Source organism: Hemicordylus capensis, chromosome 5, assembly GCF_027244095.1.
Source record: "Hemicordylus capensis ecotype Gifberg chromosome 5, rHemCap1.1.pri, whole genome shotgun sequence".
Lineage (NCBI taxonomy): Eukaryota > Metazoa > Chordata > Lepidosauria > Squamata > Cordylidae > Hemicordylus > Hemicordylus capensis.
The window spans coordinates 122,663,356-122,691,150 of record NC_069661.1 but is presented as its reverse complement, the minus strand read 5'-3'; the positions used below and the strand labels follow the sequence as shown (position 1 = coordinate 122,691,150).

General features: G+C 46.7%; 1 protein-coding gene across 5 annotated transcripts in view; it reads left to right on the top strand.

Moving 5' to 3' along the window:
• Positions 1–739: 739 nt before the first annotated feature.
• The window catches only part of CRMP1 (collapsin response mediator protein 1), a 50,113-nt gene continuing 23,057 nt past the window's right edge, over positions 740–27,795 (top strand). Inside the window, exons 1-3 of one of the 5 annotated variants that reach the window (XM_053258012.1) lie at positions 740–876; positions 1,403–1,783; positions 25,848–25,936. Coding sequence is in view for 4 of the 5 variants with exons in the window: in XM_053258011.1 (XP_053113986.1) it covers positions 1,449–1,832; positions 25,848–25,936 (473 nt within the window). In the remaining variant the exon portion in view is untranslated. Of the gene's footprint in view, positions 877–1,304; positions 1,833–7,366; positions 7,675–25,847; positions 25,937–26,106; positions 27,414–27,795 lie in introns of those variants that run through there. The other 4 variants (XM_053258011.1, XM_053258010.1, XM_053258013.1 and 1 more) reach the window with 4 other exon arrangements.

The window sequence follows — 27,795 nt, the reverse complement described above, 5'->3', positions numbered from 1 at the left end:
AAGGAGCTTACAACAGCCTACCTCCCCCCGCATGCCAGCCCATTTTACCCTCACAACATCCTCGTGAGTTAGGCTGGGAAAGAGTGAATGGCAACCCATTGAGCTTGGCAGCTGTGTCTCTGTGGTCCAAGTCCAGCATTCTGTCTGCTCTGAGCCATACTTGCTCTTCGTTTTACTTGGCTTGGGGTAGCCAGGGATATGTGGATATAGTTGGGAGTTCTACTATTTTAAGATTTTTAAAACCTTTAATTTAATTTAATTTAATTTAAAAACAAAACATTTTTGTTGCCCGTTTGGAACCTTGGGGAATGGGATGATGACGATATAAGATAAGATGCAATCTCTCCAGTGCACCATCCTTCGCCTCAGGGCTACTTGTCAATGCCACGGCGCACAGTCCCTTATCAGGAGGGGAGGGACCTCCAGGGCAGAAGGCGTGACTTTCAAGTGTAGTTGACCGCAGCACCTCTCATCTGGACAACCCAGAAGAAGCCGTCTACTACCCGGCTTCACGGCTCTCGACTTCCCGAACCATGGCCGTAGCTGGCTGCCGCAGTTCCTGGTGCTGAACGGACAGCTCCCTGCAGCGGCGAGAAGAAGCGTGCAAAGCGAAGCAGCGCCGCCTCACCCGCGGAGTTCTCCGCTCCGCAAACCCAACCTCCCCGCACCCCGCCGCCGCCACCCTTCCCCGCCCCTCCCGGTGTAGCCGGATTGCGGAGGCGCGATCACTTCCGTGTCAGCTTCGCAGCGCAGTTGAGCCAGGGAAGCCGCTTCAAGGAGGCTAGAGGCAGACCAGCAAGCTTCCCTCTTTCCCCTCATCCCCACCCCAGAGGGCAACCAGCAGCCCGGCTGGGCGACTCGGATCGTCCACCAGCTGTAAGGATTCCCCCCCCCCAGCCGGCAGCTGTTCTGTCTGGAGCCCTCATTGCGGTGTCGTCCTTTCCATTGGAAAGAGCCGCTGCTGGGGGGAGGCGCATACGCCGGCCTGGCAGGCATCGTCCGGCTGGCCTTGCTGCTGCCGGCCTCTTTTGGGAGAGCCGTGGGCGGCCTAACCCCGGCCAGCGTCCGGCTGCGCGAGCACTCCGGAGGGAGCCCCAGTGTGCGGCGTGGCGTGTGCGGTGCGTGTGACATTCCGCCTCCGAGATCGGCCTGGCGAGTGTCGCTCGCTGCAGTCCCCGCTGCTGCCGCCGCAGCCGCTGCTCTTCCCATTCGTCGAAGGCTTTTCCAGTCCCCTCCCCGCAGCCTCGTCCCTTTGTACTTTCTTTCACGTGTTCCCGGCGAAGGAGCTAGTTTCGGTCCTCCGAGGGGGGGGTGGGAGGTTGGAAGCCCCCCGGGGAAGGGCCCCTCCAGCCAGCCGCTGCGTCCTTCGTCCGCCCCCGTTCATTTGCATGGTTCCCACCAGAGGTGGCTGCTGCGGAGGATCCCGGTAGAGGAGCGAGCGAGAGAGGATGGCCGAGAGGAAAAGGACCTGGAACAAGGAGGACGACCTGCCCGTCTACTTGGCCCGGCCGGGCACCACGGCGCAGACCCCGCGGCAGAAATACGGCGGCATGTTCGCCTCGGTGGAGGGCGCCTACGAGAACAAGACCATCGACTTCGACGCCTACAGCGTGGGCAAGAAGGGCTCCCGCACCCCGCGCAGCGGCAGCCGCCACGACATGCTCGACGGCGCCGGGGGGGACAACTACAGCGAGACGGCCAGCGACGTCAGCGAGATCTCCGGCTCCGTGATCAGCTCGCCCGGCGGCGATCGGGACGACAAGACGCCCGGCGTGGAGATCAGGTACCCCTTCGGGAAGGAGCTGCTGCGGCAGGGCCTGGACAATGGGCAGGTAAGGCAAGGGGCGGAAGGCGCCTGAGCCGCAGGGGGGGACGGGACCCGGGAGCAGGGATGGCCGGGGGCGGGGATGGCGGGCTGCTGCTGTTCAGGCCCGGAGGAGTGAGTGGTCGGTCCCCGCCCCCCGCCTCGCGCGCCGCCGCCGCCGCCAGCTCCCACGCCTTCACCCGAGCCCCCGCCGCAGTGCTCACTGCGGCGTTCTGCCAGCAAAACCGGAGAGGGGGCTTGCGGGAGGCCTGGCAGCAACAGCCGGCTGTTCAGTGCCAAAGCCAATGAGACGAACCCAGGGTCCTCCTCCCCCATACGAGATCTCAATCCCTCGCACTGTCGGTCTATCGGGAAGCCAGCTCCAGCGCGACCAAGAGAAAGGCACTGGGAGCCCAGCGTGGCTTGGATCTTCGTGTTCCCACTGAGTTCTGTGGGACAAAGTACCGATCCATCAGAGGCGCTGGCCGCAGTGATGAATAGGGGGGTGGGGTGGAGAAATTAAAGGTGTGGAAAGGCGTGGAACTCTCCGTCAAACTCGACTGGGCCTTTAGCTTTGCATGTAATGAACAAGCTGTAAAAAGTAAACGCATCCCCCATGGGGTCTCTTCCCTCGCCACTTTCCTCTTGGAAGGGGGCCATCATCACATGTGTTCTAGTGAGATGATTTATTAAGTGCTTTCCCAAAGGGAACCCTGATGCTGCTGAGAAGCGGGAGGTGCATGGAATTTGTGTGCAGATGCTCTGAATATGAATCTCATAGGGCTGAAAGGCTCGTCCTCAATACCCGGTTTGTGTGAACCATCAGTTTCACTTTCCTTAGGCGTTGGAATTCAAAATCCCAGTCCAAATTCCCCGCCCCTGAAATTTGCCTATATTAGCAGCCAGCCACTTTTCTTGCCCACAGCTAGAAATGCAGGCTGGGGACATAATCTCTGTTAGTTCACTGCATGGATCTTTTTTGCTTTGTGGCTAGTAAGTGGTTTGAACAAGATCTTCAGTGGTTGCAAGTCCTGTATATTTATGAAGCCACGGACCCTGGAAAGTCAGGCTATTCGCCTCTGAAGTGCCGGTTGTGCAATACCGGCTTTGCTGAGCTCATCAATGGCCTTCTCCTCTTTGACCTTTCTTTCAGAAAGGCTGAGTGGTTTGCTAATTTCTATTTGGAGTCACTGGAGCAGCACAAAGATTCAGTCTAGTTAAGTTGAGTGGGGGAGCACTTAATGATCTGAACAAGAAACCCAGCTGGGTTAGCTAGCTAGGAACCTCTTGCCGAGTGGGCAATCCATCTTTTAGATGTTTGTTATAGCATGCAAGCTGAGGTGATACACCTAATGTGCAATGCGCACATGCATGCACACACAGACACCCATTGTGTTCTGAGAAATGCCTCACCTATGGCATTTGTTAAGTGTATTTTAAGGTAATAATCTGAACTGGAGTACAATTTGGTCTTAATTTCCTCATGTCTTCCCCTTTTTGTGCAGAAAATAATATTTATCTACAGTTTCCCATTTTTATCATTTTAACCAATTTTGAGAGAGAGAATGATGTGCAAGCCCAAGTGGCATTAGAGTGGACAGAAGCTCCTTAATTTTTCTTGAGGGTCTATATTCAATTTTCTGGAGGAGAAAGAGCACTTACTTGGCTTGCGGGTGTTCTAGAGGCACAGCCCAACTGGGAAGAAGCACTCCTGTACAAGTCCCACTGAAATGAAAGGTGGCATATAATTTGGGTGCAGAAAAAACTACTCAGTGGCTTGTGCCCAAGCCTTTACCTACTGACATCTGTACAGCTTTAGCTATACATCATAATGAGCATGAAGAAAGGAAGGCTAAAAGACAGCAAAATAATCATGTGGACCCAGGATTCATTATTGGAGCAACTCTTTATACAGAAGCCTTATGAAAACCAATACCTTTTTGATGCTAAAGCATGCTGTTCTTGGCACATGTATCTAAGTTCTCAGAAGTTTCCAGTTCCATTGTGACCATTAGATATGGAATGTTAAATGCTGGAAGAAGAACTCTTCCAACTGTTCCTCAGTGGAACTTACACTCCAGTCTGACCTCAGTTAGCCAAGCTTGCAATAGAGGAAAGATGGACTCCAGCTTCCCAGAACTGACTCACCAAATAGACTATTGGTCTGCCTCAGTGACCATTAGATACCACAACATGGTCTGCTCCCCAGATACCCAAGAACCATTTATCTTGGGTAGCTGTAGTCTTAGGAACAATTTAAATGTTACATGAGAGAGCTGATCCAGGAGTTCCACAGCTTATTAACTTTTCTTAAAAGCAGCCCCAGGATAGATGCAGACAATTTGGATCAGGACCTCAGCAAAGGGTAGGTGGGGTTTCTCCATTTCCCCATGCCAGTTTCCTAATGCAGATCACACCCTCCCCCAAGATGTGGGACATGGAGACATTTGGGAACAATATGTCTCCATGTCTGGAGATAGGATTTGTATCAGGGAATTGGCAAAGGGGTGGGTGGGTTAAATTTTATCCTCCCACATCACACCTCTGATCCAAATTGGAAGGTCCCGTGGCTGCTTTTGTAAAAGAAAAATACATCCAGTTAATCCATCTTCCATGTTACAGTATGTCTTGTTAGGTCTATAGTTGTAATTCTTGTTTACATGTGGAGTTGATGCACCTGCTTTTCTAGAAGTCTCAGAACAGCTAATGTGGATTGTGGTTTTTAGGAGTAACTGTGCAAAATATCATTTCAAAAATCTGAAAGTTTTAGATTAGGACTGAGAATTCTGTAGAGTGACTATTCTGTGAGGATGTTGGCTCCATTGGCTTTCAATATAAAGGCTACTTCACATATTACAAGAAAGAAAGGTTCCCGTTTGCCTACTATGTTTACTACTCTTGTGTTTAATACTCTCATATTTAGCAGGGGAAGAACAATTGGCCCTATCCAACCCCAGCACAGCATCCTTCCAGTGGTTGTTGCTGGTTTATGTTTCTTTTTTAGACTGTAAGCCCTTTTGGGACAGGGAACCATCTTATTTATGTACTCTTTATTTTTCTATGTAAACTGCTTTGGAAACTTTGTTGAAAAGCAGTATATAAGTAGTAGTAGTTATGTTGGTCCATGGTGACCACCATAACATGGAGGGGAGATGTTTATCTGAAAATGGATGGTTAGTATGTGCTTTGGAGTAGCAATAAGGATTTTCAGACATGTGTCTGTCCTCCACATATTTGCAATAAAGACAAACAGGGGCAAACAGGGACTTGTGTTTATTGTAGTATATGAAGCATACCCAAGAAATCCAGAGCAAGCAAGAGGATACATTGGGTTGAAGCATCCTGTAATGTGGTCGCACCATATAGAGACTGCTTGAAATGTCTCCATATTGTGACTGCTTCATGTGGTCGTCACAATATGGAGACATTTTGTGACACAGGGGGAGTGCAACTGGCCCTATCCAACCCCAGCACAACATCCCTCCTGTTGCTGTTGCTGGTGTCTGCCATATGTTTCTTTTTTAGATTGTGAGGCCTTTGAGGACAGGGAGTCATTTTATTATTTGATTGTTTATATCTATGTAAACTGCTTTGGGAACTTCTATTGAAAAGTGGTATATAAATATTCGTTGTATTTGTATTTGTGGCAAGTAAATTGCACTGTATATACCAACTAATCAAGCAGATCAGTTCCCAAAGCATGGTTTGTCTTCCCACCACTGGCAATATTTCTGATGCAGCTAGAAGAATTTTTGTGTATGGCTTAACTGTATGAAGCAATCAGAATGTGGAGGTGATTTAAGATTTAAGTACGTTGACTCTGATTTTAAAAAATTCTAATAATATTAATATTAAATATTAAAATAAGAAAACTGTCTGTGTCTGAGAAGGTGGGCTAAGTTTGTATTGTGCCATAAATGTCTCATTCACTAACATATCTGTGATTTTGTTAGAACATTGCCTTAGAAAATTCACAGAGGTCTGTTTCCATGGAAGAGACCTTTTCTCTCTTTCCCAGACCTTTGTGTTTATTCACACACCATAGGCAAGAGTGAATTTGTCACCTATCATTACTGAGCATAGTATTGCTGGAAAAGGTAAAGGTAAAAGGTAAAGTGTGCCGTCAAGTGGATTTTGACTCCTGGCGCCCACAGAGCCCTGTGGTTTTCTTTTGGTAGAATACAGGAGGGGTTTGCCATTGCCTCCTCCCATGCAGTATGAGATGATGCCTTTCAGCATCTTCCTATATCTCTGCTGCCCAAAATAGTACCAGTGGGGATTCAAACTGGCAACCTTCTGCTTGTTGGTCAAGCATTTCCTCACTGTGCCATTAGGTAGCCCTATTGCTAGAATACAGAGCAACAATTCTCAGTTGGTCTTTGGTTGTGGCCACAGAACATACATGGTGACTGGAGGGCATCCCCCACATCATGGGTGATTACTAACTTTTTTTTTTTTTGCTATTGTTGTCCCCACAGTTTTAAGTGTGCCTGGACTGTAAGCCACCTAAAAGTTCTGCTCTCCTACAGATACCCCTGTAGCTTCTGCCAGCTCATTGCTTTGCATCACATTTTGTGCTTGGTTGCTGCCTTTGAGTCCCATGCCCTAGAAAATTAAAAATATGCCCTGGCTGACAGATGCCCTTGCCTAAATTCATTGTCTCATGTGCTTAAGGACTAGTCTCTTGGTCACCTTGTTGAAGGGTTTTTCATGATGTAGGCAAAATCCCAGTCTGGGCTGGTGACAAACTATTTAGAGGACGACCCTTTGCTAAGTGTATGGTGCAGTCTGGATAGAAAACAAAGGTGTATGCTATGCTTATGCTGCTCTTATAGTAGCAAAGCACCTACTTCTGACGGGATTGTGCTGTGGGTGTAAAAGGACAGCTCCGAGGGCAGGGCTCTTGTGGGCAGAGGATGGAGTGGCTGTCAGAATTAGTTTGCTGCAAGAGAGGACAGGTCTCCTGTGCAGTTTCAGTGGCTAGAGAAAAACAAGTGTTAAAGGCCATTTTCCTCCTCCCGTTCTCCCCGCCGTCTGGTCAGGCTTTCTGAGCACTCTAGAACAGAATGAATGATGGGGAAGAACATCCTGGCCTCCATCCATAAGAAAGAATGTGGGTGGCCTCTGCACGACAAACGGCACCTGCCCAATTTCCCCCCCTTCTTGTTTCTTTTCGCAGCGGCGGTTTTATACGGCACATGGGGCCGAAGCGGCTGGATGGCTGCCCTGTCAAAATCCCCTCTGGATCTGAAAGGCAGAGAGGAGGAGTCGGAGTCCAGCTGCTGGCCCTGTCTGGGGGCGGGGGGGGGAACGGGACCTTCTTGGCTGCCACCACCGCCGTCCTTTCCCCACAGGCATCATGGCGCGTGCAGAGGGGGCGAGGCGGCCAAGCAGCGTCCTTCTTTTGCTGCCAAGGCAGGAGTCCTGTTCGCCGGGGTGGGGAAAGCGTGGACAGAGAGCAGCGTGTTCCGCCCCTGCCGGTATTGGAGGCCTGACTCGGGGAGGGGGAGACCAGGAGCCAAGGAAACGCTTCCTAGGTTGCGCGGAGCGAACGAATCGGGCTCCTCGGCGCGTTGCTGTTGCAGCAGCCGCCGCCTCTAGACGGAGCTCGCCCCTCGCGCCCAGTCCCGCGGGGTGCGGAGCCGCCGCGTCCCTAATCCAGCGCAGCCCACGAACAGGGGCGGCCATCGAGCGGCAGGCGCGGCTTTCCTTCCACGCCCTCCTCCTCCTCCTCCTCCCGGCGAGAAGCCTCGGCCGGGGTCCGAGCGCTCCCCCGCTTTGTTGCCGCAGCTGCCGCCACCGCCGCCGCGCCCCTCTCCGCAGCCGGCATGTCTGGCTACCAGGGCAAGAAGAGCATCCCGCACATCACGGTGAGCAGCCGCCGCAGCAGCGGCAGCGTGGGGAAGGAAGCGCGGCCGGGGCGAGAGTCTCGCGTGCGTCCGCGGCTGGCGAGAGCGACCGGTCGGTGACCCTGCTAGCCGAGCGGCCCAAGGGGCAGCGGGGGCGGGGCTGCCTATGGCGGCAGCGCTGCAAGCCACGCGTCTGGTCGATCGCGACATCCCCCCGGGCAGGGGAAGAGAGGGAGGCGAGCCAAGGCCTGCTGCTTCGTCGCCGCCACTCGTGCCAGCGGCGGCGGGGAAGGCTCTGTGGATGAGGCGGCTCGCGGTCGCGGATTTCTTGGGGCAGGGGACGAGTGGTGGTGGGGCGGGGCAGTGCCCGCCTTTGACTAGCTGGACAAGGGAGGGGAGGCGTCTTGGCTTCTGGAGATGTCGCCGCCGCTGCAGCCGCCGCCGCCGCCTTCTGAGGAAGGTGCGAAAATCCAGGGGCGAGGCGGCCTCTGAGGATGCGAGGCAGAACAAAAGAGGGAGGGGATCCTAAGGCCGGGCCTTCGAAAGGGAGCGCGGTGGGGCGGCGTAGGGAGCACCCCCTCCTCCGCAACGCCAAGCACCTGCTGGGCTATGAACGGGAATTACGCGCCCTCCCGGGCCGGAAAAACAGTGAGATTTACAAGCAGGGAACTCTTAAGAGCGGGGTTTGGAAAGCAAGGTGAGCAGCCAAAGAGCGCCATAATAATAGAGCCAGCGCTCCCTCCCCGCACTATTAATAGATCAGGGAAAGCTTTACTATTACAATTTATGGCTTTTCTGAAGGAAACCGAGCACTCCATTGAAAAATGGTGTATTCCCCCCCGCCGCACGTACACGTCCAAGCGAGATCTGAGGCATTTCTTCTAACTTGCTCTTCCAACATTTGTGGGAGACATCCATGCTAAAAGGAAGCCAGAGCGCTTGCCTGCTCTTGCCATCTGTGTAGCCCAAGCGAGCCGACACATGTTTACTCAGGGGTGAGCCTGATGATCGTGGGTGCTTATTTCCAAGTGAGTGAGTGCAGCGCTGATCTGATCCACTTAGATTTCTTTGAAAGCACAACATGGAGTTGCCGCCGCCGCCCAGAATGTTGCCCCCATTGGCCTTTGCAGACACACAAAAGGCTGGGTGGGAGGTGGAGCATGATGTATATTTTTATAGGCAAATAGAAATGCAGGGGTGTGCTGTGGTGATGCAGCTGCAGCATCACAAGGGAAGGGGGGAGTGTCAAGGGGGGAGGGGAGAAGCCACTGTTGCCCTAGATTTTAGTGCTGGAATCCATTCAACCTGGAATCCATTCAAAGGACAAGCAGCAAAAGGATGGCTTGGCAGGCAGCATGTGTGCATTAGTCTCTGAGGCCCTTTCCATTCTAATTTTCATAGTGTCATGACAAGGGTCAGGTGACAAAGGCATGCATAACTGCAGTGAGATTCCTAACCAGATGTTCAATAGACTTTCTTTGCCACAGCAGTCTCCAGCTTATCCAGAACAGCACCTCCAGACTCATGCCTGGTCCGACAGGGCAACTGTTAACCTGTCAGTAATAGGCAACTCCCTCCTCCCATTGGGTTCCTTTAATCATTTTAGTTCCATCTTGTCTGAATTCAGCATAAGCCTGTTGACCTACATCTACTTTAAAGGTAAAGTGTGCTGTCAAGTCGATTTTGACTCCTGGCACCCACAGAGCTGTGTGGTTTTCTTTGGTAGAATACAGGAGGGCTTTACCATTGCTCCTCCCACGCAGTATGAGATGATGCCTTTCAGCACCTTCCTATATCGCTTCTGCCCAATATAGTACCAGTGGGGATTCGAACCGGCAACCTTCTGCTTGTTAGTCAAGCATTTTCGCACTGTGCCACTTAAGGTGATGGCTTTTTTTGTTACCAAAGTTAGCTGGAGGCAAAGAGCAGGGCAGGGCTACTGCGTCATGCCCTTCCATAAGCTTCCAAGGCTTCCTGTCTGACTGGCCACTTTTAGAAACACATCTGATCTAGCAGGGCCATTGACATGTTCTCCCAGTCAACCACTGTGGCTGAAAAGCTTTTCGGATTTTGCCTAGTCCAGGTTTCTTTATCTTGGCAAGATTAATTTATTAAAATTAAAATATAAAATGGAACTATAGCATCCTGTACACAGAACCTGGGTGTGTTTGAGGGTGTGAGAGAAATCACGGTACACCAGTGTGTAGGGTGGGAGTTTTACAAGTTTTGTTCCTAGATGTCTCTGGTGAGTGAATCATGTACAGTTGCTTCTAGGCACTGCTTTCCCAGGGACTGGATTGGCCATCAGGTGTGTCACTACTTGTCCTGACCCCCAGGCATAATCTGAACAAAGGTGATATATGGGCATCAAAGGTAATGTAATATAAGGAGGATATACAATTATGTAATTTTCCAGCTTGGATCATTTTATATTTATGGCCACTCTTTAGGCAAACCTCTCAGAATGGTATCCAATAAAATTCATTAAAATATAAATAACAATAAAACACCTCAGCTATAAGACTAAAACAAAGCAAGAGACCAAAAAAAAGCAGCATTAAAAAGCCCCAGTTCCCTTTGGAGAGGGAATTCCAGCGATAGAGTGCTGTCACATAGGCCTGGACAATTTTTCAGTTCAGTTCAGCTTTATTTTCGTCTCTGACCTGCAATACAAAGTAGACAGAAAACTTTAACCATTGATAACAATTCATCCTAAAGCATAACAATTGGATTAAGTATTACAGTCTGTCTGAGTCTATTAGCCACCACACAAAATTTAGTTACATTGTATGTAACACATTGTAACATTAGGGTCATGGTCAGCAAGAAGACAACAAACAAAAAACTCAACTGAACAGCCTGGAAAATGTGTTAGTAAAGGAGCTATAAGAGTATGAGAAACTTAATCAAAAGTGCAATATAAATAAAACATGAACTATAGACTCAACTGTTCCATCTCCTCATGGGCATAACCGTTCCTCATAAGGAATCCACTTAAACCTACCCTCCAGAACCGCTGATGGGAGAGCATTAAAATGTGCCAATGAAAACATCCTTCTATACTTAGGCACTGTTAACGTGCTAAGGTACCTAGCTGGTTTGGAGTTATATATTTGGTTCCCAAGGAAAAACTTATTTGTTTTAGATTTGTTTTAAAACTTAGATCATTTTGGCGTGTGATGACTAAGAGCCTTTGTTTGAGGACTAACTTGGCACATTCATGATATGGCCCCACGCTATCAATAGCTCAGGAGAGAATCCAAGTAAATAGGATTTCTTTGCTATTAGTAATTTCCATCACGACTGAAAGCCATCCTTCAGTATCAAAGGTGGCAAACCCTTAGGGGGGAAAAATAAGCTTTAACCATAAATTACATACCGCCAGCAAGACCCTAGTTTCCACACTTGGTACATCGGCCTCTAAATGCAAAATCACATTAGGCACACAGCAAGGCAGTTGAAATGGGCTTCTCAAAGACTTGGTTTGGGTTTTTCTAAGGCTGCAGAATTTGAATATGAGGTGATCTGGGCACCATATAGGAGACGGGCTAATGCTTTAGCTTTGTATAGTTTGATAGCCGGGATAAACTGTCCACCTCTAGTTTGAAAAAAAGCCAAGATTCCTGAAAGACTTATTTGGGCATTTTGCGTTACAAATTCTTTACACTAATTTAAACTGCCTTTTTCTTGGGAAATTGCCCCTAAATATTTAAAATGGTCAATTTTAAATCCATCAATACTCTAACTCTGTAGGGGATCTTGCAAACATCATGATTTTAGTTTTTTGGTATTTAACCTTCAAGGAATTTGGCCATTTTAATTTTAATCCAGAAGCCAACCCCAAACCTTAGGAGTCAAACTGCTCCACAGGGGGTGGGGTGGACTTACCCCTTGCCCCTAGCAATGACCTTGTCTACTGGGGGCAGGGGCAAGGCAAGAAGACTCACCCTCAGCAATGCTTTCTGTTCCATGGGGGCAGACTCCCCACTGTGCTTGCCCCCACCTTGCCTGCTCTGTTTTTCTCTTGATCATGTCTATATGGCCCAGGCAGGCAATGGAGGAGAGAGCAAGCAAAATGGAGGCGGTTTACTCCCTCCTCTCCCTGGTCATGTCCATTTGGTTCAGGCAGGTGATGGGCAAACATGACTAGGAGGACTGGAGGAGGAGAAGGGAGCAAGCTACTTAGTAGTGGCTTGTCCTAATGACCCAGGGGGTGGGTGCCAAATGAGGTGCAGCTGCTTCTGGTTGCTGAGAGCCCAGTTTGCACCTCTCCCCCTCCCATCCTGCCCCATCCCAACATTAATGAGAGCCATGCTGCCTGCAGGCTGGCCATTTGTCAGGTAGAGCTGTGTGGGGTGGTTGATCACTGAACACGGGCTTCTGGGAACCAGAAGCAGCTGTGCTTCATTCGGAGCCCCCCTTGGTTTGTTAGGATGAACTGCTACTGAACCCATGCCTACTGTGCTTGCTCACTTCTTTTCCTGGCTGTGTCCATCTATTGCCAGACTCAGGTGAATCACTTAATATTCCAGGTACCATGGTGAGAATCAAGTCTTGCTATAAAAGAGGAGATCCTGGCTCTGGTCACCATCCACATCTCTTCAGATAGTGAGGGGACTCAGAGGAGGGCCTCAAAGGACAATCTGGGCAGGACATTGTCATACTTTGCTTGGGGCTTCCTTATCCAGGTCTCTTAGACATATTTTCAAAATAATAAATTGAAAGACATATCCGCTTGTGGAAAAGCTTAGTGAAGAGGACAGCAGGCAAGGCAGGATGGTGCTCTCGGAGCTTCTCATGGGCTTTGTGCCTGCAGCTTCACATGCAGCAAATGCAGCTACTGAATACTGCTGGTGGGGAAAGAAAATGCTAGAGACATGGCACTCTGACCAGTTGCTTATGATTAGACAGGAGCGGTCAACAGATTTTTGGTGATGTTTTGGGGGAGTGGTTTTTGTTTTTGTTTTTTGCACAGCAGCTTTTGAGGTATTGTCCATATGAACAGTGAGAACTTGGAATTTCTACAGCAAAGTTCTTAAAGGTCTGCAGCAATTCTTAACTTTCCCCAAGATTTACAATTGCTGCCACTTGTGTGCATTTGTGTAGAATATATAATCTTCCAAATGATCCACTTGCATTTGTGTGGTCCAGGGGCGTAGCAAGGTTGTAGTGGGCCCAGAGACAAGATTTTAAAATGTCCCCCCTCACTGAAGCTCAGCTCATGAAGTAAAGAAGTCTTAAATGAGGCTGAATAGTGGTAACAAAAAGCATAGTAAAATTTATTATATATCTATATATAACACCTATGTGCCACAATAGAACATCATCCTAAATTTTCTTTTAAAAGGTTTTGTACATTGTGGATGATGCAAGTCATTTAATGGTACTAGAGAAAGACATGCTGTCCTGGTAGCTCCAGGTCTTAATACTCACATCAATTTTGGAGGAGGAAGACAACCGAAGGAAGCCCGGGCGGGTGCGTGGCTAGGGGAGTCAGTCATGTGACTTGCCTCTGGGGGGCCCCCCAAGGCAGTGGGCCCCCAGACAACTGTCTCTCCTTGCACTATTATAGTTACACCCCTGGTGTGGTCCTGGGAAGCTGGGCATAGAAGTGGGAGCTGAGGGTAGAAATGATGAGTTACAGCATTAGTGGCCAAGCTAGAAATAGGAGTAGTAGTGGGGTTTTGTTGCTTAAGTAACATAAAGAAAGAGTTTTGCAGTACTTTAAAGATGAACATGTTTCATTTAGCATAAGCTTTCAAGGTCTAGAGCAGGGCTGCTCAAATTTGGTCCTCCTGCAGATGTTGGCCTATAACTCCCATAATCATTGGCTATTGGCCACTATGGCTAGGGATTATGGGAGTTGTAGTCCAAAAACAACTAAGGGGGGCTAGGTTGAGCAGGCTTGGTCTAGAGCAGCTCAACTTTGGCCTCCCCATTGCTTTTGGAGTTCAACTCCCAAATAATCCCCAGCCACAGTGGCCAGTAGCCAGGGATTATGGGACATAGGCCAACATCTGCAGGAGGGCTGAAGTTGGGCAGCCCTGGTTGAGAGCCTGCTTTATCCAATTCATGAAGTGTTATTCTCATTTGGCAGTCATCATGTATACTAATGTTGGCTTGAAAATAATCACAAACTAGCTTAACCTGCGCAGAGCATCTGCGCACTCGTAATTGATTGCTCCCCTCACCCTCTGCCACAGCTGCCCTCACCTCAGAGATCTCTCCACCCTCACCTGAGCTGCACTTCTGCTCCTCCTTCATCTTGTTGCTTCCATCCCCCTCACACCTCTTGATCACTCCTCCATCCCTTTACTCCATCCCCCTCACCCAGCATTGCTGGCGCCGATTGGTCAAACTGCAGCCCCCTATTCCCAGAGACCTCCCCACCCTCACCTGAGCCTAGCCTGCTCCTCCCCACAGATGCAGCAGTTGACTGGGCCCTTCCTTGCTACCACCACTGCCATGGCCGCTCATTCCCCTCAGGCTGCTGACAGGCCCGGGCCTGTCCCTTGCCTGCCTGCCTCCCTCCACCAATGGCCTCGGTAGCCCCAAACAGCAGCAGTGGTTGACTGGGCCCTTCCTTGCTGCTGTCGCCATAGCCACTCATTCCCCTCAGGCCACTGACAGGCTCAGGCCAGTCCCTCACCCTTTCTTCTTTCTCTCTTCCCTTCCTTCTTTTTCTCTCTTTATCTCTCCTCCATTCTCTCTTCCCCTCTGTGTTTCTTCCCGCTCCCTACTTTCTCCCTCCCCCCCTTCCGGAGTTAACATATCTTGTTCATCTTGTTTCTGCATCTAATTCACACAAGGGCAGCCTCCTTCTCCTGAATAGGTTCTTTCCTTCCTCACGACCCCTCTCTTCACAGACCCCTGCCCACTATCCTTTTATATATATAGATTCCTCTCCTCTACAGTCAAGAACATCTTCCAACCAGTAACAGTAGCATTCCAACTGACCTTAACCATCACAGGCTCCTCCTCCCTATCTGCATATGGAATCCCCACTGCCCAATCAGGTGCGTCTGTTTGCAAACTCTCACGAGAGCTGCCACGCACAGGATTAGCCATGGGTATGCCTTAGAGAATATAGATATACTTTTGGCTGTTATGAGGTTGCTTGGGAAAGGTTCATCACAGGAGGGACCCACAAAATTTGAACAGTAAGAGGGCATCTTATCAATATGAGTTCTGGTGACAGTGAATGTCTTCTTTGTTTACAGAAAATGTAACACCTCTCAGAGTGTCAGTGACAGCTATGCTTGAAGCTCTGCTGTTCTTCCTGGCAGCCAGTGTTGGTCAGCTGCCATTCTGCAACACCCCCCCCCCCCCGCAAAAGGCACAATGGAATGACAAGACTAGCATAGCTCCCCACTACATTCTAGGGGGGGGAAATGGTGGCTAGCATAATTTCTCACTGCATTTTGAGGGGTAGATGGCTGCTGGGAAGTGCTACAGCACTCAAGCACTGTTGCCTCTTACAGAGGCTCAAGGTTTTCTGTAAAAAACAAAACAAATACATTCATTAATTCATTCAATTTCATTCATTCATGTTATCACTGCTTCTGCCACTAGTCATACTGGTGAACCACCCCCACCACCACCACACACACACCCAAAAAATTCTCAGAAATGTTGTAGATTCCCCCTTGAAACGGTGGAAACTGCCCCATTTTTACTGCCTGAAAAAGTGGTAGTGTAAATGGGGGGGAAGTTCAGACCAGCACTAACAACATGTATGCGTATCTGTGTGTATCTATCTATCTATCTATCTATCTATCTATCTATCTATCTACACACACACACACACACTTCCAGCTGAGTATATGACTTCATGTGTCTAATGATATAGGCTCTAGACTGTGAATGCTTAAATTAAAATGAATTTGTTGGTCTTTAAGGCTCTTTAAGGCACTACAAGACATTTTGTTGGTTTTGCTCCAACAGCCTAACACAGTTACCACTCTGCAAGTAACATTGTCACTGTCTGCCAAGTTCCTGAATCAAACTAAGCTTTAAAATTCTAATGTTGTAATAAGCAGGAAAAGGTAGCCTTTCCTGGGAAGATTCTTGACTGAGTACATGTTCTCCAGCAACTGGCAGAAGTGACATCCTCTGATTCTAAATTCAGAGGCTAGTTGCTGTGTAAACCAACTTCAGAGCATAGACAGCATGCAAACAAAAATGTTAAGGCAATAATATATTAGAAACTGTCCAGACATGGAAGTTTGGGGTGGTCCACAAACTTTAAAAACAAACAAACAAACAAACAAACAAACAAACAAACACAATATGAAAAAGCTTTCCAATTATCTGTGGCCTAAAATATGTTTTACTACACCTCTCATCATTATAACGGCCATATGCTTCTTTAGTTTCATATGAAATTCTCTAGTGGAATTTAAAGCATCTCTTGAAAATGTCCCTCCAGGAACACAAAATATAGTCACAATTTCTTGGTTATTTTCTCTTCTTTTATTGCAGCCATAGGCTGTTTGCCTAATTTCTGAACATGCTAATTCAGAGTTAGTCTTAATTTTAAATAAGTAGAATGTGATAAGTAGAATGTGAGCCCTTTGGGGACAGGGAGCCATCTTCTTTATTTATTATTTCTCTGTGTAAACCGCCCTGAGCCATTTTTGGAAGGGCGGTATAGAAATCAAATTAATAATAATAATAATAATAATAATAATGATAATAATAATAAATAGAGTGTGCCAGCTGAGGCAAGAGCTACATGTTGCAATAAATATGGTTATTCCCTTTCTCTCTGCAGTGTGTAGTAAAATTGATCCATTCTTTGACAAGGTCATCACATACATTTCCATACCTCCACAAGTAAGTTTTTCACACGGGGCTTTTAAAGCCTTTAACTTGAATCTCTTCCAGAATGGAGGGAGTGCATTCCTATATTGGGCAGATTGACCCCAAAGTACCTGCGAGTTATGGGGGAGCACTTCACACACAATTGAGGTTTTTTGCTGTGTGTTAGAGTGTAACTCGATTTATATCTGGGGTAAAAAAAACCCCACTATTTGTGTCGGTTTTTTGGGACAACTTTGAGTTCGCAATAAAGCCTCCCGGTAAACCCGCGGTAAAGCCTGCTGTGTAAAAGTCCCAGGAGCTTTCCCAGACAGCAGGCTTTACCACGGGTTTTCTGCGAGGCTTTACTGTGAGTTTGAAGTTGCCCCCCAAAACCAACACCAAAAGTGGATTTTTTAACCCCGGATATAAATTGGGCTACACTCTAATGCACGATGAAAAACCCGAATTGTGAGTGACATGCTCCCTGACAGCTTGCAGGAACTTTGGGGTAAATTTGGCTGATATGTGAATGCACACCTCCATTCCAGCGGAGATGTGAACTATAAACCGGGTGTGAAAAACGTCCAGCAGCAAGTAATGATGTGAACTGAGAGCAGGGACACTCACAAGTTCTGCTACAAGTTCCAGAAGAGAAGAACTCGGCACAGGACTGCTATTTTTAGCAGCAGCTCCATGTTTACAGTAATATTTAATCCCACTATAATGTATTGGGCATTTGGGCCTTACTCTTAGGGTGGATCTTTTAGTGCTGTGGGCTCTTTTAGTGATTAATATTTTTAGTCTTGTTGGTTAAGGTCAATCAAACTGCAACATCTGGCAATGTTTCCTAAAAGTAGCTGCCCCTCTCCCACAGCTCATTTGCTTTAAAAATGAATTTTACTTGAGCTCTGTACCAGAGGACTGGAAAGTAGCAAATGTAACACCGATTTTCAAAAAGGGATCCAGGTGCGATCCGGGAAATTACAGGCCGGTTAGCTTAACGTCTGTTCCAGGCAAATTGATGGAAAGCATCCTCAAGGGTAAAATTGTAAAGCACATAGAAGAACAGGCCTTGCTGGGGGAGAACCAGCATGGCTTCTGCAAAGATAAATCTTTCCTCAAGAACTTTTTGGAGTTCTTTGAGAGTGTCAAGAAGTGTGTGGATCAAGGTGATCCAGTTGACATAGTATACTTGGACTTCCAAAAAGCTTTCGACAAAGTTCCTCATCAAAGACTCCTGAGGAAACTTAGCGGTCATGGCATAAGGGGACAAGTACATGTGTGCATTGGTAACTGGTTGGAGGACAGGAAACAGAAGGTAGGTATAAATGGAGAGTTTTCACAATGGAGGGAAGTAAGAAGTGGGGTCTCCCAGGGATCTGTACTGGGACCGGTGCTTTTTAATTTATTCATAAATGATCTAGAAGTAGGGGTAAGCCAAATTTGCAAATTACACCAAACTATTTAGGGTAGTGGAATCCAAAACGGATTGTGAGGAGCTCCAAAAGGATCTCTCCAAACTGGGGGAGTGGGCAACAAAATGGCAAATGCAGTTCATTGTTGGCAAGTGTAAAGTGATGCTCTTCGGGACAAAAAAACCCACCTTCAAGTATATGCTGATGGGACCTGAGCTGTCGGTGACTGACCAGGAGAGGGATCTTGGGGTCGTGGTGGACAGCTTGTTGAAAATGTCGACTCAATGTGCGGCAGCTGTGAAAAAGGCCAATTCCATGCTAGGGATCATTTGGAAGGGGATTGCAACGAAAACTGTTAATATTATATTGCCCTTATACAAAACTATGGTGTGGCCATACCTGGAGTACTGTGTACAGTTCTGGTCACCACATCTTAAAAAGGACATTGTTGAACTGGAGAAGGTAAAGAAGAGGGCAACCAAGATGATCAGGGGCCTAGAGCACCTTTCTTATGAGGCAAGATTACACCTGGGGCTTTTTAGTTTAGAAAAAAGACAACTCCGGGGTGACATGATAGAGGTCTATAAAATCATGCATCGTATGGAGAAAGTGATAGAGATAAATTTTTCTCCCTCTCACATAACACTAGACTCAGGGGTAATCCCATGAAATTGATTGACATGAAATCTAGGACCAACAAATGGCAGTACTTTTTCATACAATGCATAATCAACTTGTGGAATTCTCTGCCACAAGATGTGGTGACAGCCAACAACCTGGATGGCTTTAAGGGGGGTTTGGATAAATGGAGGAGAGGTCTATCAATGGCTACTAGCCTGAGGGCTATAGGCCATCTCCTGCCTCAAAGGCAGGATGCCTCTGAATACCAGTTGCAGGGGTATTCAGCTCCTCAACTCCTGCCTGTAGGCTCCCAGTGGCATCTGGTGGGCCACTGTGTGAAACCAGATGCTGGACTAGATGGGTCTTGGGCCTGATCCAGCAGGGCTGTTCTTATGTTCTTACGGATGTGCACGAATCAGTTTGGCGCCTTCATCGGGAACCGTTGATCCCGCGGCAGGGCAAGGAGGAGTTCCCTTAAAAAGCAGGCCCTTACCTGCTCTGCTGCCACCTCCCCCCTCCTCCAGGCGGAGCACTTGTTCTACCAAAGGCTGTACGTGTACAGACTGCATGAAACAGTGCCGCAGCCATGTGTGGCCTTTGTTAGAGCCAGCGCTGGGCCTGGAAAAGTGGCGGGGCGGCAGCAGAACAGATAAAGACCTGCTTACCTGCTTCTTAAGGGAACTGCCCACCGCCCCAGCTGTGGCTGCCTGAGTCCATTTAGGCACATCCCTCCCTTTAACCCTGCTTTGTTGCAATCCCAAAGCAGGTGCAGGCCCCCCAGGTATTATTTGCCAAGGGAAATGAGTGCAGACTTTCCCCCCTTGGCAGATTGCACCCTTTGTATGTGTGTGTGATTGGGATTAGGACTGCAGTGGAGTGGGGAATAGGACTAAAGCCCCCCCCCACACACACACATGGTGCTGTTCCATGGGAAGCTCAATCTGACTAACATTTTAAAGGAAACTAATATGTAGTTTAACCCTAAACTCTTAAGCTTACAGAGGAAAGTGAAACCTTTTGTTCAAACCAGAACTGGGACTAATCCAATCATTGGAGGATATTATGAAGAAAGGGATGCAGATAAGTGGAACTCCTGCCAGTCACTAAGGAGACTGTAAGACACCAACCAGCCACATGGCAATTGTAATTCACTTATGCCAAAGCCGCATTTCACACATTGACTTAAACTAACCAGCTGGGTGGGAGGGAGGAGAGGCAAACCCTGGACTGGGTCATTACAGTCATGACCCCTCGGTGAAGCATGCGAATTTGAAATTGAAGCTGAGGGACAGAGAGCCAGAGGCAAGGCGGCTGGAGCAGAGCTGGCTTTCTTTTGTGCCGTGTTTGCTCTGTATCTTTCATAGCAGCCCCGTGCACAGGCTTTCCCCACCACTTACCAACATGTGAAGAGAAACTTCTCTTGTTAGATTCCCATGACTCAAGCTGCAGGAAGGAAGTCTAATAGGCAGGGGGTAGGCCCAGGATGGGGGGACCTGGCATGTTTGAAACTGCCCAAATGTCACAGGGAGCTAGTTCACCCAAATGGCTACCCACTCAGAAGCCATTTGGGTGAACCCATTTTTGTTAAGTCTGCCATTAATACGAGTGGGCTGAACTTTTCATTCAAAAATGTCAGCTGTGAAGGGTCCTGATCTGGATCAGAGTTGTAGTGAGGCAGAAGGGGGCTGGCTTTGCCCCTATCACAGTCCCAATCCTGATCAGATCTGCCATGGCTGTTATTTTACATGAGTAAAAAATATCCCATTGGTGCCAATGGGTGCTTTTCTGCCTTATCAGATAGCAGCTGCAGGGGAGGGGAGGGATTGGGGTGGTACTGGAGGGAATGTTTCAGATCCCCCTCCCCAATCGTCCTGATCTGGATCACTCCCTACTCATGGCTACTGTATTGAAAGAAAAGCCCATCAACTAATAATAGACTTAACATAGTGTCTAGTTTGGCCTACAGATCTCTCTTCTGGCAGAAGCCACTCGTTGCAGTAAAGTGTAAATATTGCCTAAAGCTCCTTGGAACCTTTATGGGGGAGTTTTGTTTTTTTTTAAATGGGAAAAATTAAAGATTTCCCCATAAAAATGGCAGGGCTGGTGGAGGCGGAAGAGACATTAACTTACATGCTGCATAAAACCTCCTGTCCCTTTGGGTTTAATCCCTTCTTTGCTTTGGCAGCCACCTTTCTACTGCTGCAATATAGGAGTAGGGTGACTAGGCTTGCGGTCTATTTTTTGGTAGGACTACTATGCCTTTAAAACCTGCATAATAGCAACAAGCATCTGTGGTGGTCTATGGATCCATTAAGTACAATGTTCCCAAAGAATGTTGACCCGCAAGGGGTTTATTTCCAGGAGAAATGCTGATCCATATGGAAAAAGCTTGTTTATGAACTGTATATCTTCTTTATATATATTTCTCTAAGGCGTACCTGTGGCTAATCCCATGTGTGGCAGCTCTCGCAATAGTTCACGACCAGCTGCCAGATAGCGATGTACCGGTGGGAGAATAAAATGGTGGCGGCAGCTGGCCACCCAGCGGGGGGGAAATGGCAGTGAATGGTGGTGGCCAGCTGCCACCAGGCGGAGAAAAAAGCGGTGACTGGGGGGTGGGGCGGAAGAAAGAAGGTGGTGACGGGTGGGTGGTGGGCCAGAAAATTACTTCTGCAGCGGCCGGCGGAGTGGGTGGTACAGTCTCCCTCTCTGGCCCACCTGCTGGCCAAAAGGAATGATGGCCCGGCCGATGGGTGGGTGAAACCGGCAGGTGGGCGGCAGAGAGGATGGCACACTCCCTCTCCAGACACAAGGAAGGATGGCCCAGCAGCAGCAGTGCCAGGGGTAGGAGCACAGGGGGTGGAGAAGTGGCCAGAGGGGAAGCAGCACCGGAGGCAGGGGAAATGGGGGATAACGAGAGGCGCAGATGCTCTGTGCCCGGCCCAGCTAGTTTCTGTGTATTTCTTCTGGTCAACATTCCAGAACTGAAGCAACAAATTAATATACATGCACACATCTCAAATTATTGAATCAGTCCCCATGCATGCTCAATTTAAAGTTCAGATTACACATACACAGTATAAAAAAACATCGAGAATTAATGTTTTAAAAACACAAGAAAAACAAAACCAGAAATATATGTGAATAACTCATAGTATTAAAACCTTTGCATTGACTAAATAAAACAGTTAAAAAATTTAAGCAATATTTTTTGATTATCTTGACGTTTACCTTGTGATAAATATGAAATTTTCCTTTAGCATCCCAAAACTTTGCTTTAAAAAAAAAGGTTCAAAATAATATTCTTTAATATCACCATCAGGCTGATATTCTAAAACATAATGAGTAAAATACTCAACATACGGTTGGATCCAAACAGATGAGATTGAAGCTAAAGGTTCCTTTTTTCTAACAGAAGGAATTTTACGCTGACAGAAGGACTCCTTCCTCCAGAAGACTCCTTCTGTTAAAGGAAGGGATCCATCTCATAATCTTTGGGTACATCTCATAATCCTTCCTAAACAGGAATGCTTTCTAAACAGGTCTGCAGGGAGCCTCCCATGTGCACCTTCATATTTGTCTACTCAAAACCAAATTGGGTAAATGTTTCCTGTGTTCTGTTTTCAATGGAAATAAATACTTTCCACAGTGATGCAAGACTATAATCTATGAATTCAAAAGGGCATCCACAATAGATTTTATATCTGCATCAGGGACTCTGTTCGGCTTCACGTGTAGTGTGGAACTGGTGGTTTGTTTGAGTTGTGGCAGGCCTGGGCGTGCATGTGAGCCTTACTCCTGGTTTCAGGAACGATGTGCCAAGATTGGGCATGACATACGAACTCATCTATCTTTGCATATTCTACCCTACTTGTGGCATGGAACTGAACACCTGTCCTTGACTTCAAATCTCAGTTACAGATGCCCAGTTCTATGCTGCAAGTAGTGTGGAAGGGTAGAATATGCCAAGACAACCTATCATTTCCAGTGGCTCCCATATGTGTCTGGGGCTGTAGCAGCTTGGTTGAACTTGTGGTTCTGCACTATGTGTGAATTCGGCCTCTGTCTGAACATACAGTAGTTTAGCTACATTGCAAAGACAGTCTAATGCCCATGACGAAAATCCATAATATGATACCAGATCTGCTAATTAATTCAGACTTGTAAACGAAGATTTTAAGTTTCGTTTTATAAGTCAAATCTTGGGAAGTATGCCATCCCACCTTTTGTAATACTCTGCACCAGTAATTGAACATCCTAATATATGTTGATTCCAGAATAGTCCCTTCCCATAAATCATCACTAATGAAATAGGCTTGAGTACATTTCTTTAATTCCAAAATCATATGGAGTAAATAATTTAGAACTTTGTCAAATATTTTAAAAAATCAGAAAACACATTTCTGCACCAAAGTTAAAATTAGAACAGTTTTCCCCTTAAAGACAGTTAAGATCAGATTAATTGATCCTGGATACCTACATTTCAAAAATCTATAAAGTGGGGCATTGCTATGTACTTCAAAGATCTGGGCTTCCCCTTATTTTGATAATTCCCTTCATTTTGATAATGAAACCTTTTCATTCTCTCTAACAGAATCTAACTCTTCCAATTTTTGAAGCCATTAATCACCAGTATGCCCTTGTTATATCTGGCATGTTTTGGCCAGATATGCTGCTAGGGTCCTATTGTGATTGGTTGGATCCCTGGTCCACAGTACTTTATTTTAAAATTACCCTTCCCTTTGCTATCATTTCTTATAGCAGCCTTGCCACTGTGTGAAATTTGGGGGGTATCTTGGTGGGTACTATCTACCTCATCAGGGGTGTAGCTATAATTGAGCAGATGGATTCAAAGAACCTGGGCCCCCCAACTCCTGAGGTACCCCCCCAGCTCCACCCCTCCCTATTTTCTTCATTATCTCCTTCACTCCGAGGGGCCTCCAGGGAGAGGGGTGAACACAAGCCCCATCTCCCCTAGCTCCACCCCTGTGCCTTATTCTCCTGTGCCATCACCAGCTCCTCCATTGAGTCCAGCAGCTGGGTTGTTGCCACATAAGGGCCGCCTGTCAGCTGTGTTGCTGCTGGGCTAAGGGACACCCACCACCTCCTCCATTGAGCCCAGCACCCGTGTTGCTGCTGGGCACAAGGCCAAAGGCCCCGCACACCCAAAGAGCCAGCTCCCAGCATAACTGCCTCCCCCACTTTGGGCACAAACAGGATAGAGATTCAAAAAGGAAATGGGGAGAAGACGCTTGGCTCCATCCTTACAATTGCGTGGAGTGGGGAGGCTCAACAACAGGAGGCCGTGGTGGGGAGCACCTGCTGGGCTGGGATTTCTAATTCCAGTCCAGAGCTCCCCCTTTCTACTACCTTGTGTTTCCTTCATACAGTGTTGGTGGTGTGGGGATGGGCAGACAGACAAGAAGTTCAGGGCATCCAGCCAGATATTTGGGCACACGCCCTTTGTGCCCAGAGCTAACAGTGCTGATGCTATACAGGCATTATGTACATACAGATGTTTTATATTGATTAGCTTTACCTGTCAACATCTGAAAACTCAAGGAGGTAGATTAAGCCTCTTTATCCTGACTGATTCTGAGAGTAAATAAAGGAAAATGCATTTTATTATGTTGTATCCTAATATGTTGTTCATTCAGGTCATACTCCTAACAGCATTTTACAGACAAATGCATCAAGGCATATTTTGCGTTTAATGGTAGATCAAAGAGCGCTTTTTATTCCTAAGTTACATAGTACTCTTTACAGACATTTTATATTGACTAAGATGCAAAAGAGCCAAATTCTTGCAAGGAGCTGTGCTTTAATTGAGCAGTTTAGGTGTTGCAAAACTTACCTTGCTTATCCTAACTACCAGTGACAAGATTTAGGAAGCAACATTTGCTAAATATAATGTGGAGCTTGAGGAAATGGTTTGGGAGCCCACCTGACTATTTCTGCTGTAGAGGTGATAACCCAGAATCCATCAGGAAATTCATAGCAATCCAATACTGGAAGTGTTTCAGAATGGGCAATCTGTTAGAAAAATGCAACAAAGACTATAAATAGGCATTTCTACCCAACGAGCTGACTTTTAGAAAAGGGGAGATCAAAGGATTTTTGTCTGGTCTGAGAGTAAGAATACATTAAGTACATATAGCACTTCTGTTCAGGGAAGGAAGGTTGGTTTTTGTAATCATCAGTAGAAGGAGAAGCCAGACAGTGTACACTGGAAATAGGCCTGGAGCATTCATTATAGAGAGTGATGAATCATACCTGTTGGATGTGGAAGATAAATATGAACAATGGAGTAAAGCTGGCATAGTGTAATGGCTAAGAGACTGAGCTATGAATTAGGACTTCCTTGGTTCAACTCTCGTCTTTGCCATGAACTCACTAGGTGGCCTTAGGCAAGCTTCTCAACCCCCACCTGCTGTATTGGGATAATCATGCTTACTTTACAGGGTTGTTGGAAGGACTACATCAAGATAATGCATGTGAACAAAATGATACATTTTGAACTCTGCATCCTTAAAAAGTACTATAGAAATTCTAATTAAATTAAATTATCTAATTATCTAATTAAATTATCATAATTAAATAATGTGTTTATTATTTCTCTGTGTAGACTACCCTGAGTCATTTTTGGAAGAGCGATATAGAAATTGAATGAATGACTGAATGAATAAATAAATGAATTCATTGAGCAAACAATAACCTATCCACACTTAGAGCCCTATAGCAGTGATCTTCATTGGTTTTCCAGTGTGGACCATTTTGGAAAAATATGTGAGCCATTTTACACCATGCTGACCTCTGTGTAGTTGTGTGCTTTCCCCAGCATCAGGGTTGGGGAGCCCTTTAAGAGAAACAGAACCTGGTTAAGCCCCAGTAACATCTGGGAAGTGTAGTCCTTCTCCACACTTTCCTGATAGAGCTCTGTGTGGGTAAAACACTGGGAAGGACTACATTTCCCAGCACTTAGTGCACACTTTCAAAGATGGCACTAGGCCTCAAGAGGACTCCATTTCTCTTTATGGAGCCCCACTGGCACTGGGCAAAGCACAGGGGGAACAATAATCTCCACATGGTGGCAAAGCAGTTGTGCGGACTATTCAACTTTGGCTAAAACTCACACAGACCTAATGAGTAATTAGTTAGAGAACCACTCTTCGGGTCGGTGGGAGCCACCACTTGCTCCTGGGCCTTGCAGTGAAGAACAGTACCTTAGTGTGTGCCTTCTGATTAGATAACTCCTCTGCTGCTGAGGGTTAATTATGAAAAACTTTAGTGCAAGCTTTGTGACTTCTTTTTCTTTTTCTTATCCTTTCACTATTTCTGGTTTTTCCCCCCTTCCAGAGTGATCGCCTACTCATTAAAGGTGGACGAATTATCAATGATGACCACTCCTTCTATGCAGATGTGTACCTGGAAGACGGGCTCATAAAGTTAGTTTTCGAACAATGAACATTCTTTGCATGTCTACAGAAACAAGACCACTGTTCCCTCTAACAGGGATTCCCAGATGTTGTCCACTACAACTCCCAGCATCCCCAGTTGTAGTGGCCTTTGGCTGGGGATTCTGGGAGTTGTAGTCAACAACATCTGGGAATCCCTGATAGAGGGAACACTGGACAAGTCTCTAAATCATGGTATTCTGCCTGTAAGATCTATAGGTATTTCTTAACAATGGTATCTCACAAAAGATACAAGTTATGCTTTAGTCTTTCCTTATGCCAGAAGAGTGCATTGTTGGCAGTGGTTAGAGTGCTGGACTAGGACCGGGGAGACCCGAGTTCAAATCCCCATTCAGCCATGAAACCAGCTGGGTGACTCTGGGCCAGTCACTTCTCTCTCAGCCTAACCTACTTCACAGGGTTATTGTGAAAGAGAAACTCAAGTATGTAGTACACTGCTCTGGGCTCCTTGGAGGAAGAGCGGGATATAAATGCAAAATAATAATAAAATAATAATAAATTGAACCCAGGCTGTGTATTTAGTGTAAGGATTTCAATACAAAAATAGAGAGGCAAACAAGTACTTCCATCAAAGAGTCTCCACTGAACATAATGTAAAATTTGATGGAGGTGGTGTGCTATTTTGCTGTGGTTACCAATAGCACGAAAGTGAATTAATTTTAGAAACAGCAGCCAGTTTAAGTGTTATATGCATTAATAGTTAATATTGATCTTCTTTCTTTATCTTCATGTAATTAATGGATGTAACAGACTCGAAAGTTCACATACTTCAACAAGAAGGTTTCAAAGGGAGGCTCTATCATGAAACTACTGAGTTGGAATTCATATGCTGATTTGACACTATCAGACTTTGGCTCAGAAGGGACTGGGAGTGGCTAGCTCACTTGCTGAAGCTAAGCAGGTCTTGGTGTGGTCAGTGTTTGGATGGAAGACCCATGTATGTCACCTTTGGAGATGAGGCTGTTGCTCCATGGGAATGCAGATGTTTTGCAAGCAAGAGGTCCCAGGTTCAATCCCTGGCATATCCCGGCAGAGCTGGGGAAAACTCCTGCCTGAAACCTTGAAGAAGCTACTGCCAGTGTAGACAATACTGAGCTAGATGGACCAATGGTCTGACTCGGTATAAGGTAGCTTCCTATGTTCCTAATGTTTATAATATTTCCATAATATCACAGAGTCAGGGTATACAAGTGTGTTTGTGGGACAGACATGTCAAAAGCAACAGCCTATTATATGATAATAAAAATGGTAGTCTAAAGAATTTGTTGAACTTTCAAAGATGTGGATGATTTTCACCCTTCTTTCTACATTCCCCTTTTTGTTATATGTTCGTTGTTTCAAAAACCCTGTCTGAGAATTGGGCTGGCTATGGTAATCTTCTAATCTTGCCAAAAGATCCAGATAATTTTCCTTGTGGTGCTGAAGATAGAAATAGCTGCACTACAGGGTAAGAAACATCATGCTACCCTAATAGTTGGTTGGAGGATTAAACAAAGAGAATAGCTGAAGCAGCATTAAGACTATGAGATACTTTAACTAAAATTTGTTTTGCAGGTTCTACAGTTGAAAAATGCTATGAGATCTAATGGAAATGCAAAATGCTGTGTAATTATATAACTGATAAAGAGTTAGGCCCCAAGATTTTCCATACGTATGTCATGGTATGCTAAATGCTTCAGGTTCCTCTGTGAGTTGGGGTTTAAACTTGAGTTCTTCAGGATTGCTATTAATAGCCAACATGATGGGCAGCTCTGAATTAATGTAAGGCACCCACAGGAACTGCTACACAAGTTGGAAGGCAGCCCTGACAATGTAGTGCGAATGGACTG